We start from the raw sequence: 13,724 nt of genomic DNA, 5'->3' as shown, positions 1-13,724 counted from the left end.
AAAAAAGGACATTATATGTATGTGGATAAACCATGGACTGAATGATGAAAGCGATGCGATGGCTGTTATGCATGATTTTTCATGTTCGGCATATTTTCCCATCTTTAAAAGAAAAATATTTTAGATACTAATTGTCGTGGAACATTTTGCACTCAGTTTTTAAACAACCAAAACTTCAAATTTGTGCAATATGTTCAAATGAATCAAGCTGCGTTTCATGCGTGGAGGAGTCCAAGCATAAGCATCCATTCGTAGTACATGGCTTCGCCCGCGTGGCCGCTGTGCATGGACGTAGTGTTGCGTATCATTCACCTCATTATTCCATCATCTAAATTTAGATATTTTTCTTAGTGTATAAAATTTGATTGGAACTGAGTTAGAGAATGCACACATAGCAAAGTGTGCATTCATTTGGAAGCTAATTCAGTGTTGAATTATGTTTACTTTAGCATTCTGAGTTTTTCTTTCAGGTATTTACCACCTTGCTGTGTGAAATAAATTTTTGAAGTGAAACTTCTTTAGCGGCGGTTGGTTGGTTGGGAGTAAATTGGCAAATTCAACGGAAATTGCACACGGAAATGGTGCAACGGAAATGACGCAACGGAATGGTGGAAATGTTAAAGAATAACACTTAGAAAAAGACCAATACAAGAATGAAAGTAAAGGTGAGTACGTACATACATAGATAAAGAAAAGGATAAAGGCAAAGGTAAATTAAAACCAAAAACAAAGATGCTAAAGATAAAGGCAAAAATGAAGACCAAGGTAAATTTGAACACTTTTCTTATATATACATATAAGGGCAAAGGTGAAGGGGAATATGTAGATGAAGAAAATGATAAACATAAAAGTAAAGACAAAGAGGAGGATGAGGATACCGATAAAAGTAAAGATGAGAGAGAGACACACTCAATCTGGGAACTATTTTGAAAATTTAGAGATTTTTGGGATTCTCGAGACTTACCGATGAAATAATCGACATTTTTATCGGTTTTGTTATCGATATTTATAGATTTTGTTATCGATATTTATCGACTTTTTACCGATATTTATCGATTTTGTTATCGATATTTATTGATTTTGCTATCGATATTTATCGATTTTGTTGTCGACATTTATCGATTTTGTTATCGATATTTATCAACTTTTTTAATGATATTTATCGATTTTGTTATCGATATTTATCGATTTTGTTATCGATATTTATCGACTTTTTATCGATATTTATCAATTTTATTATAGATATTTATCGATTTTGTTATCGATATTTATTGATTTTGTTATCGATATTTATCGATTTTGTTATCGATATTTATTGATTTTGTTATCGATATTTATCGATTTTTTTATCGATATTTATCGACTTTTTTTATCGATATTTATCGATTTTGTTATCAATATTTACCGATTTTGTTATGGATATTTATCGATTTTGTTATCGATATTTATCGATTTTGTTATCGAAATTTATAGAATCCGTTATAGATATTTATCGATTTTGTTATCGATATTTGTCGATTTCGTTATCGATTTTGTTATCGATTATTTATCGATATTTTTACAGATTTTGTTATCAATATTTTTATCGATTTTCTAATCAATTTTGCTACCAACATTAAAACCGATTTTGCTATATTTTATTGGATGTTACTATCGATTTTGTTATCGATAGAGTGTAAAGATAAAAATTAAGATAAAGGAAAACAGAATAAGATAAATCTAATTAGAACGGACAGTAGTAGAGGTAGGGATCTAGGTAGAAAAAAGACAGAAAATATAACCTTAAGCAAAAGCAGATGAATGTATGTATGTATGTACATATTTATGTATATTGGTTATGAGAAAAAAAGAGATTCGTATCGTAAGTTTCACTTCTCCAGTGTGGCCCAGGCGCACTTACCTTTTTTTTTTTTGAAGGATTGTATGTAGATTGAAAAAATATAAGCTACACTACCAGACAAAAGGAAAAAATAATGAAATCCTACTTGTAAATATTTCATGATTAAAATTTTAAATGATTTTACAGTTACACCGCTCTGCTGTATAGGTAAAAAAATGTAATACAACTATATTTTTATACATAATAATAACAGTAACATAACAGTCTTATTTATTGTTAAGAGAATGTTGTAAGTATTAACTTGTAATAAATTACATAGCGTCCTCAATTACTGAAATATCGGAGTTTTCGCATTTTCAACGTATTGCTTCTCCATACCAAGGTTATTAAGTGCACCGAGTTAGATACAAAGTGATAAATCGATTACTGAGATATATATTTGTGGTCATAAGTGGGCGGCGCCACGCCCATTATCCAAATAATTATAATAATCTAATTTAATGCTAAGAGGACAGTCCAAGAATCGATTTTGAGTGAGTTAGCTTCAGTAGTTACTGATTTATCGCAGTTTTCGTGTTTCTGTAAATTAACGTTATATGGGAAGTGGGCGTGGTTATCTCCCGATTTCCAGGATTTTTATCAGATATGTTAGTTATAGCCCAAGCAAGGCACATACCGAGTTTGGTACAGATTGGTGGAGCGGATACTAAGATAAAGCATTTCATCATAAATGGGCGAAGCCACTCCCATTTTCCAAAAATTTCAAAATAATCCCATTTTGTTCCAAAATTTTACTTCACATACCAATATTCAACAATTTGGATACAATATTTACTGAACGGTCTTAGATTTATCTAAATTTAAACGCTTTTATACCCAAAACTATATCTTTAATCATCACTTATATAACATACATACATAACATAGTTGGGTCCAAAAGGTCCTAGAAAACATGACTTTTGCTTATATCTCGAACACCATTTTTTTTTTTTTGTGTTAAATGGATTCATATTCTGGTTCAGCGGCTTCAAATTCATCTAAAAGTTTAATTTTAGTGTTAAAATAGATCTAAATTAGTTTTACTACATACTAGTTGCGTTTTTAAATTTTCCTTTAATACATTTTCTAAGTAAAGAAATACCACTTATCTTCCATTTTCTGCGGGCAATTTTTACACACTACATTAGCCAAATTTCTAAGCTTTCAATTGAACAAAGAATAATAATGCGATCTCTCCCGGGGCTACAACAAATTCCTTAATATTCAACAAAAATTCAAAAAAAAAATATACTCGTTGAAAACCGCTATTTTCGTTACATTTCAATTGAACTTTTGCTTAATAAAATGATTAGAAAAATTTAACACTTATATACAAAATTACCTTCTGTATGCGGATCCATCAGTACTTTTTAAGAATACAATCCAGAAATCAAAATAAATATTAACTTAAACCCGTCACGATCTTTCTAGAGAGCGAAAATTTATTTATAAGCAGCGTTATGATATGCTGTTTCCGGTCAACGCTGACGGTTTAAGTTTCCTTCAAAATTTTGCCAAATGGGTTTATGGCCGCCTAAATCGTTCAAATACCCCTATGTGCGCTGGCTACAACAACCCCGTCCAGATCGGTTAGTCCCTCAATCGTTGTCGTCAAGCTGTACTAACGGAAGACCCAGGAAGCATGCAGCCTCGATGGAGACTGTCCATAAGGACAGAGAAGTTAGCAAGGTGGGGTTCAGAGGGCATGCGAAGAGATGTTTCGAGTCATGAGGCGTCTCTCCGCATGCCGGGCATTCGTTTGGCGCATCTGCATTTATTCTGCTCAAGTACGAGTTTAAGCTGCTGCAGTAGCCAGAGCGAAGTTGGGCTATTGTGGTCTAAGTCTCCCGAGGCAGACGAAACTCTGCCTCGTCCACGTCTGGTGGTTTTGTGCCCAGAACGGCATTCACACGTCGAGAGTCTATATAACTCGAGACTTACTCCCTGTGAATGCCGTTCAAGGCCTCTAGGTAAGCTGTAGGGTCAGAGGTTGTTCTATAACGTTGCAGATGATTTTATAAGGGATAGGGCTAGGCTCCGTGCAGTGAAGAAGCGAGAAAGCTCGGCGAGATAACCGTTTACTTTTGAGCGCGAGTCATCAATTCAATTCCCAGACGCCATTGTCGAGCAATCGTCAGCATAAGAGACAATCGAGCCTCCCTCTGGTGGTTGACTGAGCTTAGAAATGTAAAAGTTAAATAGTAATGGGGAAAGGATACAACCCTGTGGGACCCCTTGTTTTATTTTCCTAGATTTGCTCAATTTGTCTCTAAAAATTACTGACGAGTATGAACCACTCAGATGATTCGCCGACCACGTTTTGAGTCCCAGTGCGAGAGAGGAGGCCTATATGACTTCTAGTAGCGTGGAGTGACTGACGGTGTCAAACGCCTTGGATAGGTCCAACGCTACTAGAATTGATCTCTCACAGGGGCGGTTTCGGTTAAGGCCACGAGTTATCTGGGTGTTTATGGCGTTAAGTGATGGTGTTGTGCTGTGCACTTTACAGAACCCATGCATATGCATCGCTATGTCAGGTGGTTTGTATAGTTCGGGAGTAGTGTCTTCGCTACCGGGGAAAGGAGGGTTATCGGGCGATAGGACTCTCCTTTGTTGGACGGTTTCCCCGGTTCAAGCAGTGGGACCACTCTCCCCATTTTCCAGATGTCTGGAATGATGAGAGTGGCCATTGACAGGATGAGGACCTTAGTAAAATAATCCACTCCAGCGGGACCCAAAATTTTTCAGCATCAACATGCAAATTATGTCGGGTCCAATGGCTTTGGAGGCTTTCGCCTTCCTAATGGCTACCCTTACCTCACGGCTGGTGAAAACAAGAGGCGCACAAGGTTTCGGCAGTTTGTGCAGCCTTCTGGTCACTCGACGTTTGGCTATATCCGCCGGAGAATACAGTATGAACTGCCGGCTAAAATAGCTCGCGCATCACTCCGGGTCCGACGAAGCGTGGTCTCTAGCGTCTATTTCAACTCTGTCGTCACGTTTCGTGGGGTTGGACCAGGACCTCTCGGTTGACCAAAGCTACTCACACCAGAGGCGAAGTCGCAGGTCTTCAGATACTCTTCCCATTTCTGCCGCTTATGTACGTTCACAAGTGCCAAATCTCCGAGTTGATATCTCTAATACGGGGATTTCCGGGACCGGCCTGACGAAGGTTGTCACGCTAATCGGCTAGTACAGCCGCTCCAGTAGTGAAATTCGGACGAGGGTCCGATATACATACCGCTGAAACGAAGCGGGCTGAAGCAGCAGTGACAACCCTGCGGAACATAAGCTCACCTACGTAAACGTCGGTTGGTGCGGGTAGGGCAGTGAAGGTGCTTTCTGTAATATCCGCGAAGCGTTTCCAGTCAGCTTTAAAAAAGTTGACTCAAGTCCGGTGATCCGCGGAAGCAAAGTTGGCTGGTTTATCAATCGAGATGATATTCTGCACAATGAACGACGACACACCCACAAGGATTATGGGCAGCTGCTGCAGCTCGCCAGACCTAACAATAGTCAGCAGCTGCCCATAATCCTTGTGGGTGTGTCGTCGTTCATTGTGCAGAATGTCGAATTGTCTAGAATGTTGAATTGCCATGCAGCTTCGTCTCTTGGACTGCAGTTATTAATATTCCGTGCCGACCCACGAATCTCAATCAATCGACAATGTGAGGTGTGTTGCCGGGTCGCCACATGCTGTGCTTGTTGCTGCAGAGGCATTTGGAATTTGCGACCGACTAGCACGGCAAATGTTGCACTTGACTGATGTCACATTACGGAATATCCTGGACTGACACACCGTGCAGATTGTCGGAGGAATTAGGTTGTTAGCGGTGGCGCGTGGCTGGTGGTGCAGTTGTATCGATGGTGTGGTCTGTTGTGCCAGTGGTGTTGTCTATTGTATTGTTTTGTGGTGCGGTTGTTTTTGTGTTGAGTTGCTCAGGCGGACTCTGTTGTGCCGTGGAGGCAGCTCGATTTTTGCACCAAGGGGCCACGGATGCGGTGGTCCACTGCATAGAGTCGTAAGGCCTGAGAAAATTCGGAGGTGGTTCCACCCACTGCATGTATTGCATCTAACGGAGGTTGAGTTGTGGTGTAGTTGTCTCTGGCTGGAGAGGTGAATTTTTCTGGAGAGGTGAATTTGTTCCCTTTACGGGATTTTTTTATTTTTAGCCTAAATTTTCTTTAGCTGAGTTCAAAGTGCTGCCTTTATCCTTACTATACATGCATTTCAGAAAATTTTTATTCAAACATTTATGTACATATGTATGTATATAATTTAGTAATATATCATAAAATATTTGACAAAAATTAATTTTAATCAATAACACTTAACTTTTCTAGTATAGTGTAAAAAATGTATCCCCTTTGTAATATATTAAGCTCTCGAGCATTTAAAGATTAACAAACAAAAGTAAAAAAGAGAAAGGGATTTAAGTGGAAGATCCAAAACGTGTAATTAAAAATTTCGAAGTCCAATTTCGGTGGCCAAGCTCAAAATGGTACAGATACTCGTAGCAATTGGATATTGAAATTATTTTTTAAATAAAAGAAATCGATTTAAAATCTCTTATATATGTATGTATATGGTATTGTTGAATATGTACGCATATGATTTTCATCTTATACACTAATGGTGTTCTCTACATTGCATTGCTACCCGTGAAATTTATTTTGGAAATAAGTTGCTAAATACGTTCGAAAATAGCGCCTATTGCGACTTATGATAGCTGACGCTGATAGATGACGATTGATAGCTGTAAGCAAAAATCAAAATTGAAGGTAATCGCAAAAGCGTGTGGCTCAAGGATTATAAGCACTTTAATGAAATTTCAAATGGCGCGGAATTAATTTAGGTCTGATGGCATTTAAAAGGAATTATACATTTCATTTTTTTCTTGGTTTTGATTGTGTAAATGGGCGCATGGGTTGGTTTACGAGTGTCTTTAGGCAGTTTAGAAAACAATTTATTTGCTGTGCTTTATTTATTTTAAATACATATTTGAATGTTTTTGTTTTTCTTTCGGAATTTAAAGGCCTATAATTGAATTTTTCTCTTTTTTCTTTGTTTTCATTTTTAATTTGAACAATAATGTACGCTTTTTCGCACGCTTTGAAGCGAAAATATTAATTATGTATAATAAATGGAAACCGCGTCTAAGCACAACACGCCCAGACACTTTTTATCAGTAGCCATATTTATCTTGAATCGATGACATAACATCATTTGCAATCGAACTCAGACGGCCAGCAACCTTGTGTACACCCTGTCGAACACTTTCCTTAACATCATCCAAATCGGGTGCCTGGAAGTTGACGCCAGTGGCATAGCCTGGAAAATCGTATATTAATTAATTTACGTAAATTCATATTACTTTATTTTCTCCTTCGTACATACCCCTCGAATCACGATTTCCCAACCCGTCGGGTCCGTTCCTGCTCCCACCAAAATATTCCGATGATGATATACTATCAGAGTTTTGGAAACGCGACAAGTTAGCTTTCCTGCTTTCTAATTGATTTGCGTCGTTGCCAAAAAACTGATCCGAACCGAAACCCTTTGCACTGCCGAACTTCTGTTGTGCCGATGTATCATCGACATATTTCACTTGTGACTTAGATGCATAGGCGCCAGCAGACTGTGCTGGCTTTGTAGTCTTTGTTGGCTTAGCATCACTATCTCCACCAGCGAACATCGACGTTATATTGGAATGTCCACCACCAATTGACTCTATCGACTCAAAACCCATCATTTCCAGCTCACTTTTATCTATTTTCGAACTTTTGCCGGCACTACTACCACTGCGGCCGCCACCAATGCCAATATTGTCGATATATAGCGCACAAGAGTACTCGCCAAATACGCTATCAATGTCTGCTAGATCATCACTGTTGCCGATATTAGAACTTTTGTTTTGTAATGGTGCATTCTTGGGTGCAGACGTTTGCTTTATGGTTTGCATATCACTTAGAGCAGAATGTGAGACATCCGATCTACATAAAAGTAGAAGATTAAATAAACAAAGCCTATAATTTACCTATGAGATAACTGCTTACCCGCGCAAACTGAAACCCATGCCGAGACGCTCCATTTGTTTTGCTTTAGCTGGGTCGATGGATTTCAATTTATCCTCCTCGCGTTTCTTTTGAATGGATAGATCCTTGTATGCCAAACGCATGCTAGCCACTGACTCTTGTTCCTCTTCAGCAGATTTGGTCTTATCAGACACTATCGGCGCTTCCTTGCATTGATTGGCCAAATTTGCGCGTTGCTCTATTTCGGCAAAATTTGTCTTCACCTTGGTAGCGCCGAGACCACCTTTGCGAGCACCCAACTGCAGCATTATAGAAACGATTAAACTTTTAAAACTATAAATATTTTTAAAATACTTACGCCTGATTTTTTTGGTTGTATCTTTCGCACGCCTATAGAAGGTGTAACAGCCGTCGGTGGTACAACGGAATTGAGAAAGTCTACGCTAGGAGCTCCCACACTAAGCGACTCGGTCGATGGTTTGTCGTTAGAAAGCGTCGGAGTAAGGGCTTTTGGTAGAATGTCGAGCTGAAACAACGAGTTAATTATTTTTAGAAATTAAATACGATTAATTAATTAAAAATTAAATACGCTGTCAGAAATCAATAACGACAGTTAGTAAATAACAAAGCTTAGTGTAGTGTGCAAATTCACATGCTTACAAATGCATATGGGTATGTTTATATGTACGCATTTCACTATCTATTTACCTTGACATCCTGCTCACTGTTATTGTTTTCGAATAGTGTTTTCTTATTATTGTCATTAATGCACTCAGCGAAGAAGTCCTCCTCAGCGTCAGTGGTTGATTTTGACTCATTTCCATCGGCCTTGTCCGCAGTATTCTCCAGGTGTAGCTATATGTGCCAGGGAGGCAGTACAAGTAAACAGCAAACATACATACATACACATATAGGTGTGTTAAGTATTAAGATGTTTTACGTATGCAATTAGTAGAATAAAAGAAATCGTTTTATAAACATTGCGAAAAACTATTTAAAAATGTTATGTTTAGTAATAAAAGAGGAAAAAATTGCAATCACAAAAACGAAAAAAGTAAATTTACAAAAAAATTAACTGTAACACTTTTCCCCAGCAGATTTTGCTGCATACCTTCGTGCCATGCACTTTCATTGCTTGCTGTGCCATAGCTGCCAACTTGTCGCGATAGAGTTGGGCCGCACGCGAATTGTACTTCTGCTGGGCGTCGGTGGTAGCACAATTATGTTGCCTGAAGAACTGTGCTGCATTCGCATTGCCACCAAGCTGCATTTGACGTAACTGTAACCACGTCCAGTTCGTGTCCAGATTTGTTGAACGTACAAAAGTCAAGTGGACACCCAAGTTGCGATGTACTGCAGAGCAATCAATGCATATAAAAATGCCATATGTAACTGATGACCAAGTGGGTGCCTTCGCAGAGCAGTCAAAACAAGCCTATAGAGAATGTAAATTTAATCAAAAAATTTCGGCTATTGCCTGGAAATAATTTAAACTACTGTAATAGTACTAAGCTTTCTTTCTCGAAGTGAATATACGGCAGGGAAAATAAGTTCGATTTTTTATTTAAATTTTCATCTTCAAAATTAGCCACTTGTCATCATTACCAATTGTAAAAAAAAAACATCAGTCAGGTGTCTTTTGTTGTTGCTTTAGTTATCAGCATACTATGTATGTGCTTACTTTATTGGCAGGTTGGGCACGTAGGCGGTGAAACACTGCCTCAATATCCTGTTTGGTTGGGCCTGCAGCGGAATTGGACATGGTGCCAATCATGAATTCACCTTTGACCACTTAATTTCTGTTGTTCACCAAAGAGTACTACACAGAGTTTTTCGCCTAGGTTAATTCACCAGAATTCTACTATAATGTCGTCTCTGGCAATATTTTGAGTGGGTTTGTCGTTTTATTTCATTGCTTTAACGTCGTGGCACGCGTTTCGAAATATTTTCTTACAATTTACTAATTTGATGAAATTTTGACGTGTTTTTCTCGATGTGAAAAAGACAAGAATTTCCAAACTTCCACGTTTGTGACTTTTGTGAACAGCGTTGCCGTTTTGCTTAAATTTAAGCAAAATTGAGTAATTTTGCCCTGCCCAAAGAACGTAAATCTATAAGACGAGACAACACGTAATTGTAGCGTGTGACCATCGTGCGTGCCTTCTGTTGTTGTTGTTGTTGTAGCGGCTTCAACAACCCCGTCCAGATCGGTTAATATCTCAGTCGTTGTCGTCAAGTTAAATAGGGTCGGTCCACAGGGACAAATGCGTTAGGGTTGTCGGCTTTTCCGGGCATGCGAAGAGATGTTTCGAGTCGTGAGGGGTCTCTCCGCATGCCGGACACTCATTTGGCACATCCGCGTTTAGTCTGCTCAGGTATGAGTTTAACCTGCTGCAGTAGCCAGAACGAAGTTGGACTTTTGTGGTTCTTATCTTCCAAGGCAGATGAAGCTCCTTCTCGTCAATGTCCGGTGGTGGTGTGCTTAGAACGGCATTCACAGATCTGGAGTCTACATAACTCGGGACTGGCTCCCTGTGAACACCGTTCAGGGCCTGTCGAGCGTGCCTTCTCTTTTCATCCAGTCTAAAAACGTATTTGGGCAAAAGAGAAGGCACGCTCCTGATGTTCACACTCGCTACAATTATAACGTGTTGTCTCTTATAGATTTACATTCTTGGCCCAGCCTGTTAAAATTTAAAGTTTTTCTTCGTTTTGCTAAATTTTTTGATCATTTAAAATAGTCAAAAAGGATAATTTTCCCCAAAAATTTATATACAGAAGATTTACCATTTCAATCAATTTTTCAATTTTTTTTAAAGAAGACTTTCATGTATGTATATGCCGTATAAAGTTCCAAGAAATGTTGCTCTACGCAACTCCCGATCCGGGGTCGTCGCCGTTCGGAGGCGATCTAGAACTTTAAGCTGAAGCTCCATAGCAGGTATAACTACGACTAACACAAATAAATCAGCAAAAGCGAAAAAGAGCATATGTGTATGAAAGTACTCGCGAGAATAACGAAGCGGGAGATAAGCTAAAACAAGACTAGAACTATCCCTAACTTACTGCTTGCAGCAACAGCAAATTTTTCTAAACTGGTTGCTTCGGCTGACTGTAAGCAAATTAAAAATTTCAATCTCCATTTTTGCGATACCGCCGCCTAAGAAGTTTCACTTCAAAAAACGGCTCTATAAGCTAAAGCAAATGATTTCATTTTTCTTTTTCGCTTTTGCTGATTTATTAGTGTTAGTCGTAGCTAAGCAATTGCAAATGCATTGAAAATGATTAAGACCGGCTTGCTTTAGGCATTCGGCACATTACGCGCCTAATCAAAGTAGAGTAATCGTTTCATCATACCGAAACGAATGCATGACGACTCGACCTCTGCACACTTGCACGCCCTGCATAAGTCACCAGCTAATAAACACTTTCTACACATAACACATTTTTTTGCCGTTCTTTCGCAACACGCACTTCCGCAAATATTTCCGCTCCGAAATATTGCATAAACGCTTGTGGTTTAATGTAATTTGCACGAATTTTAGCACGAAATCGTTCATTTCCAATTATTTTCTATTGAATTGACAAATAAATTTTATTTCCAACACAAAAAAGTAAACAAATGTCGATTTCAAAACTGCAAGCGCCTTACAATGTTGGGCGCTTCGATTCATGAAGCTTTTATGATTAGGCGCAAACATGATTTTGAATCGTAATCTACAGAGCTTCATTGAAATACATGGGTTCGGCATAAAAGCTTTATACTTTAGTATGCCGAAACTATTACACTACTGTGATTAGGAGCTTAATGTGCGGAGTGCCTTAAAAAGCAAAAAAGTGTTGCTTACGCTATTTTGCAGTCAGCAATTCAAATCCTGCTTAATTTTAACGGGATTTGTAAAATTTTTTTTTACGATTTTGGTAAATTTGGTTTTGGGGCGCGGCAACACTGTTCGTGAAATGCACTGGAAAAATGACAGCTGTTGAGTGCTGTCAAATCGGAAGAAGTTAACAGCGTTCCTCGGGCTAGCGGATTTTTGTTTCAACAATGTTCTTTTAAGCAAACATGTTGTAATAAACTGGCAGTACTGCGACAAATTATTTGATCTTTTGCAAGGTTTGCACTACTTTGGCAAGTAACAAGAGTGAAAAGGTAAACTAAAATAGTTTTACTTGATTTAATATATTAGTTGCTCTTAACAATTTTTTTTAATCCAGTCGTTATAATTAAAATCTACGGCACATTAAGGCATGGAACAACTTCAAACTTTACTTGACATCACAACAGCTTATTCTTCCAATTTGTAATTAATTTTGATTACGTGTCACAGCTGCAATACTATTCTTATCTTGAAGCAATACCAAACGCACAAAAGCCAAATTCAGTAAAAGCGATTGGCCTAGAAACTCACGTTGATAGCGTCCTGAGCGCGAAAACATTTCCCGAAGCGCTACAGGAAAATATACATTGCCTTGAGGAGGTAATGATTGGTCTTTGGCAAGTCCTTTTACCTCATCCTCGAACAAATCGTTTACATTGTTATGTGTGCGCATCATATGCAACATAGTTTCTTCAGAAGAAACACGTTCCGTACCAATCAGTTGACTGAACAGACGTGCAGTGAGGAAGCGACGTAAGTAGAAAACATTCGGTCTCATATCGACAGACTTCTTTTCATTTTCACCAATATTTTCCTTTCCACTTTTTAAAGCTTCGACAAATTTCCCACGTGCGCATAATGTATACGCCATAATAGCCGATACTTGAGACTTTTGTATGCTGATGTTTTGCTGATCCACGCTACCCGGATTACTACTGACCTGTGCCATTTGCGGATTTTCGAAAAGATAGCAATCGGCTTTCGGTATAAGGTAATCAATATACAACAGGCGTTGTACCAAATCACACAAATGCAGTTTTTTCTCGGTTATTTCATGATGCTCCCAATGCGTCAAGTTACAAGGTTCATTTGAGCATTCTGTTGTAGGCAGTTCTAAACGTGCCCATGTTACACTGGACACTCCGATACGTATTGAAACACAGGAACGTATTTCTGAACGATGTTCAGCATCAATTGCTGGTGTGATGAAGCCTGCGGTACGTTGCCGCGCTGAGCGTGAGGCTATTTAGTGTATAAGTTTCAGAAGTAAACCTATTGGGACAGAATATAAGAAGTGTTTACTAACCACTACTCTCGTCACATTTTCCCTCAAGCATACTTCTATAGAATTTTTCCACAATCTTCGTTCCAAAACCTTCAATCAAAAGTATGTCTTCTATATTCTTCAGAGGTCCATGGCGTTTTTTCCATGTAGCCAATTTGGCGGCACGTGTTTTAGCAATGTCGTAACTGAAATCGGCAAGTTTAACTAATTATTTATTTGGAATTATACATAATAGTTTACTTTAAAATCTCTTGATTATCATTATTCACAATGGCCAAAATTTTCCTTTGCTGCTCCAATGTGTAACTTGGAAACCCAGTTTTGCCGGTTGATTGCTGTAACACCACGTCAACCTGTGATACTTCAGCTTCTGTCTTGAATGCGGAGGTTGTTGAAATTGTTGCCAAATACAATTGTGGCTTAGCAACATTTCGTATGGATTGACTAACCAATTGCAAAAAATTAAATTTCATCATTTTTGGCTAAACAAATCACAATAATAATAATAATAATTACGAAAGGGGTGAAATCGTAAAGAACATAAACCAGCTGTTCAATAGATAAGCAGCAACAGTGTTGCTTCTTTCGCTAAATACTGTTACGATTATCCTCGAAACCTTGAGGGATTACCCAAATATACTCG

General features: G+C 38.4%; 3 protein-coding genes and 1 long non-coding RNA gene across 5 annotated transcripts in view; 1 reads left to right on the top strand and 3 right to left on the bottom strand.

The window, feature by feature from the left end:
• Positions 1-13,724, bottom strand: part of LOC118739356 (calcium-transporting ATPase type 2C member 1-like) — a 592,847-nt gene that overhangs the window by 452,528 nt on the left and 126,595 nt on the right. The gene's annotated exons all lie outside the window — the stretch shown is intronic.
• LOC118739358 (ADP-ribosylation factor GTPase-activating protein 2) lies at positions 6,144-9,963 on the bottom strand. The gene is made up of 7 exons (XM_036470624.1): positions 9,597-9,963; positions 9,027-9,350; positions 8,624-8,770; positions 8,274-8,441; positions 7,937-8,214; positions 7,278-7,873; positions 6,144-7,211 (listed from the first exon to the last, which is right to left on the bottom strand). Exons 1-7 carry the CDS (start codon positions 9,687-9,689, stop codon positions 7,066-7,068), a joined length of 1,752 nt encoding a protein of 583 aa, XP_036326517.1. The 5' UTR covers positions 9,690-9,963; the 3' UTR covers positions 6,144-7,065.
• Positions 11,908-13,107, top strand: LOC118739371. Its single transcript, XR_004993006.1, has 3 exons — positions 11,908-12,068; positions 12,134-12,549; positions 12,628-13,107. It is a non-coding gene; the product is annotated as an uncharacterized LOC118739371 (long non-coding RNA).
• On the bottom strand, positions 12,102-13,638 carry LOC118739363 (transcription elongation factor, mitochondrial-like). Of its 2 annotated transcripts, XM_036470637.1 has the most exons (4): positions 13,598-13,638; positions 13,322-13,525; positions 13,103-13,266; positions 12,102-13,038 (listed from the first exon to the last, which is right to left on the bottom strand). In XM_036470637.1, exons 1-4 carry the CDS (start codon positions 13,621-13,623, stop codon positions 12,224-12,226), a joined length of 1,209 nt encoding a protein of 402 aa, XP_036326530.1. In that variant the 5' UTR covers positions 13,624-13,638; the 3' UTR covers positions 12,102-12,223. The 2 variants fall into 2 exon arrangements, with proteins under 2 accessions (XP_036326530.1, XP_036326531.1); XM_036470638.1 differs by lacking the exon at positions 13,598-13,638 and having other exon boundaries at positions 13,351-13,572.

Source organism: Rhagoletis pomonella, unplaced genomic scaffold (assembly GCF_013731165.1).
Source record: "Rhagoletis pomonella isolate Grant_MI unplaced genomic scaffold, Rhpom_1.0 Rhpom_scaffold_00005, whole genome shotgun sequence".
Taxonomy (NCBI): domain Eukaryota; kingdom Metazoa; phylum Arthropoda; class Insecta; order Diptera; family Tephritidae; genus Rhagoletis; species Rhagoletis pomonella.
This window is presented reverse-complemented; position numbering and strand designations above follow the sequence as displayed.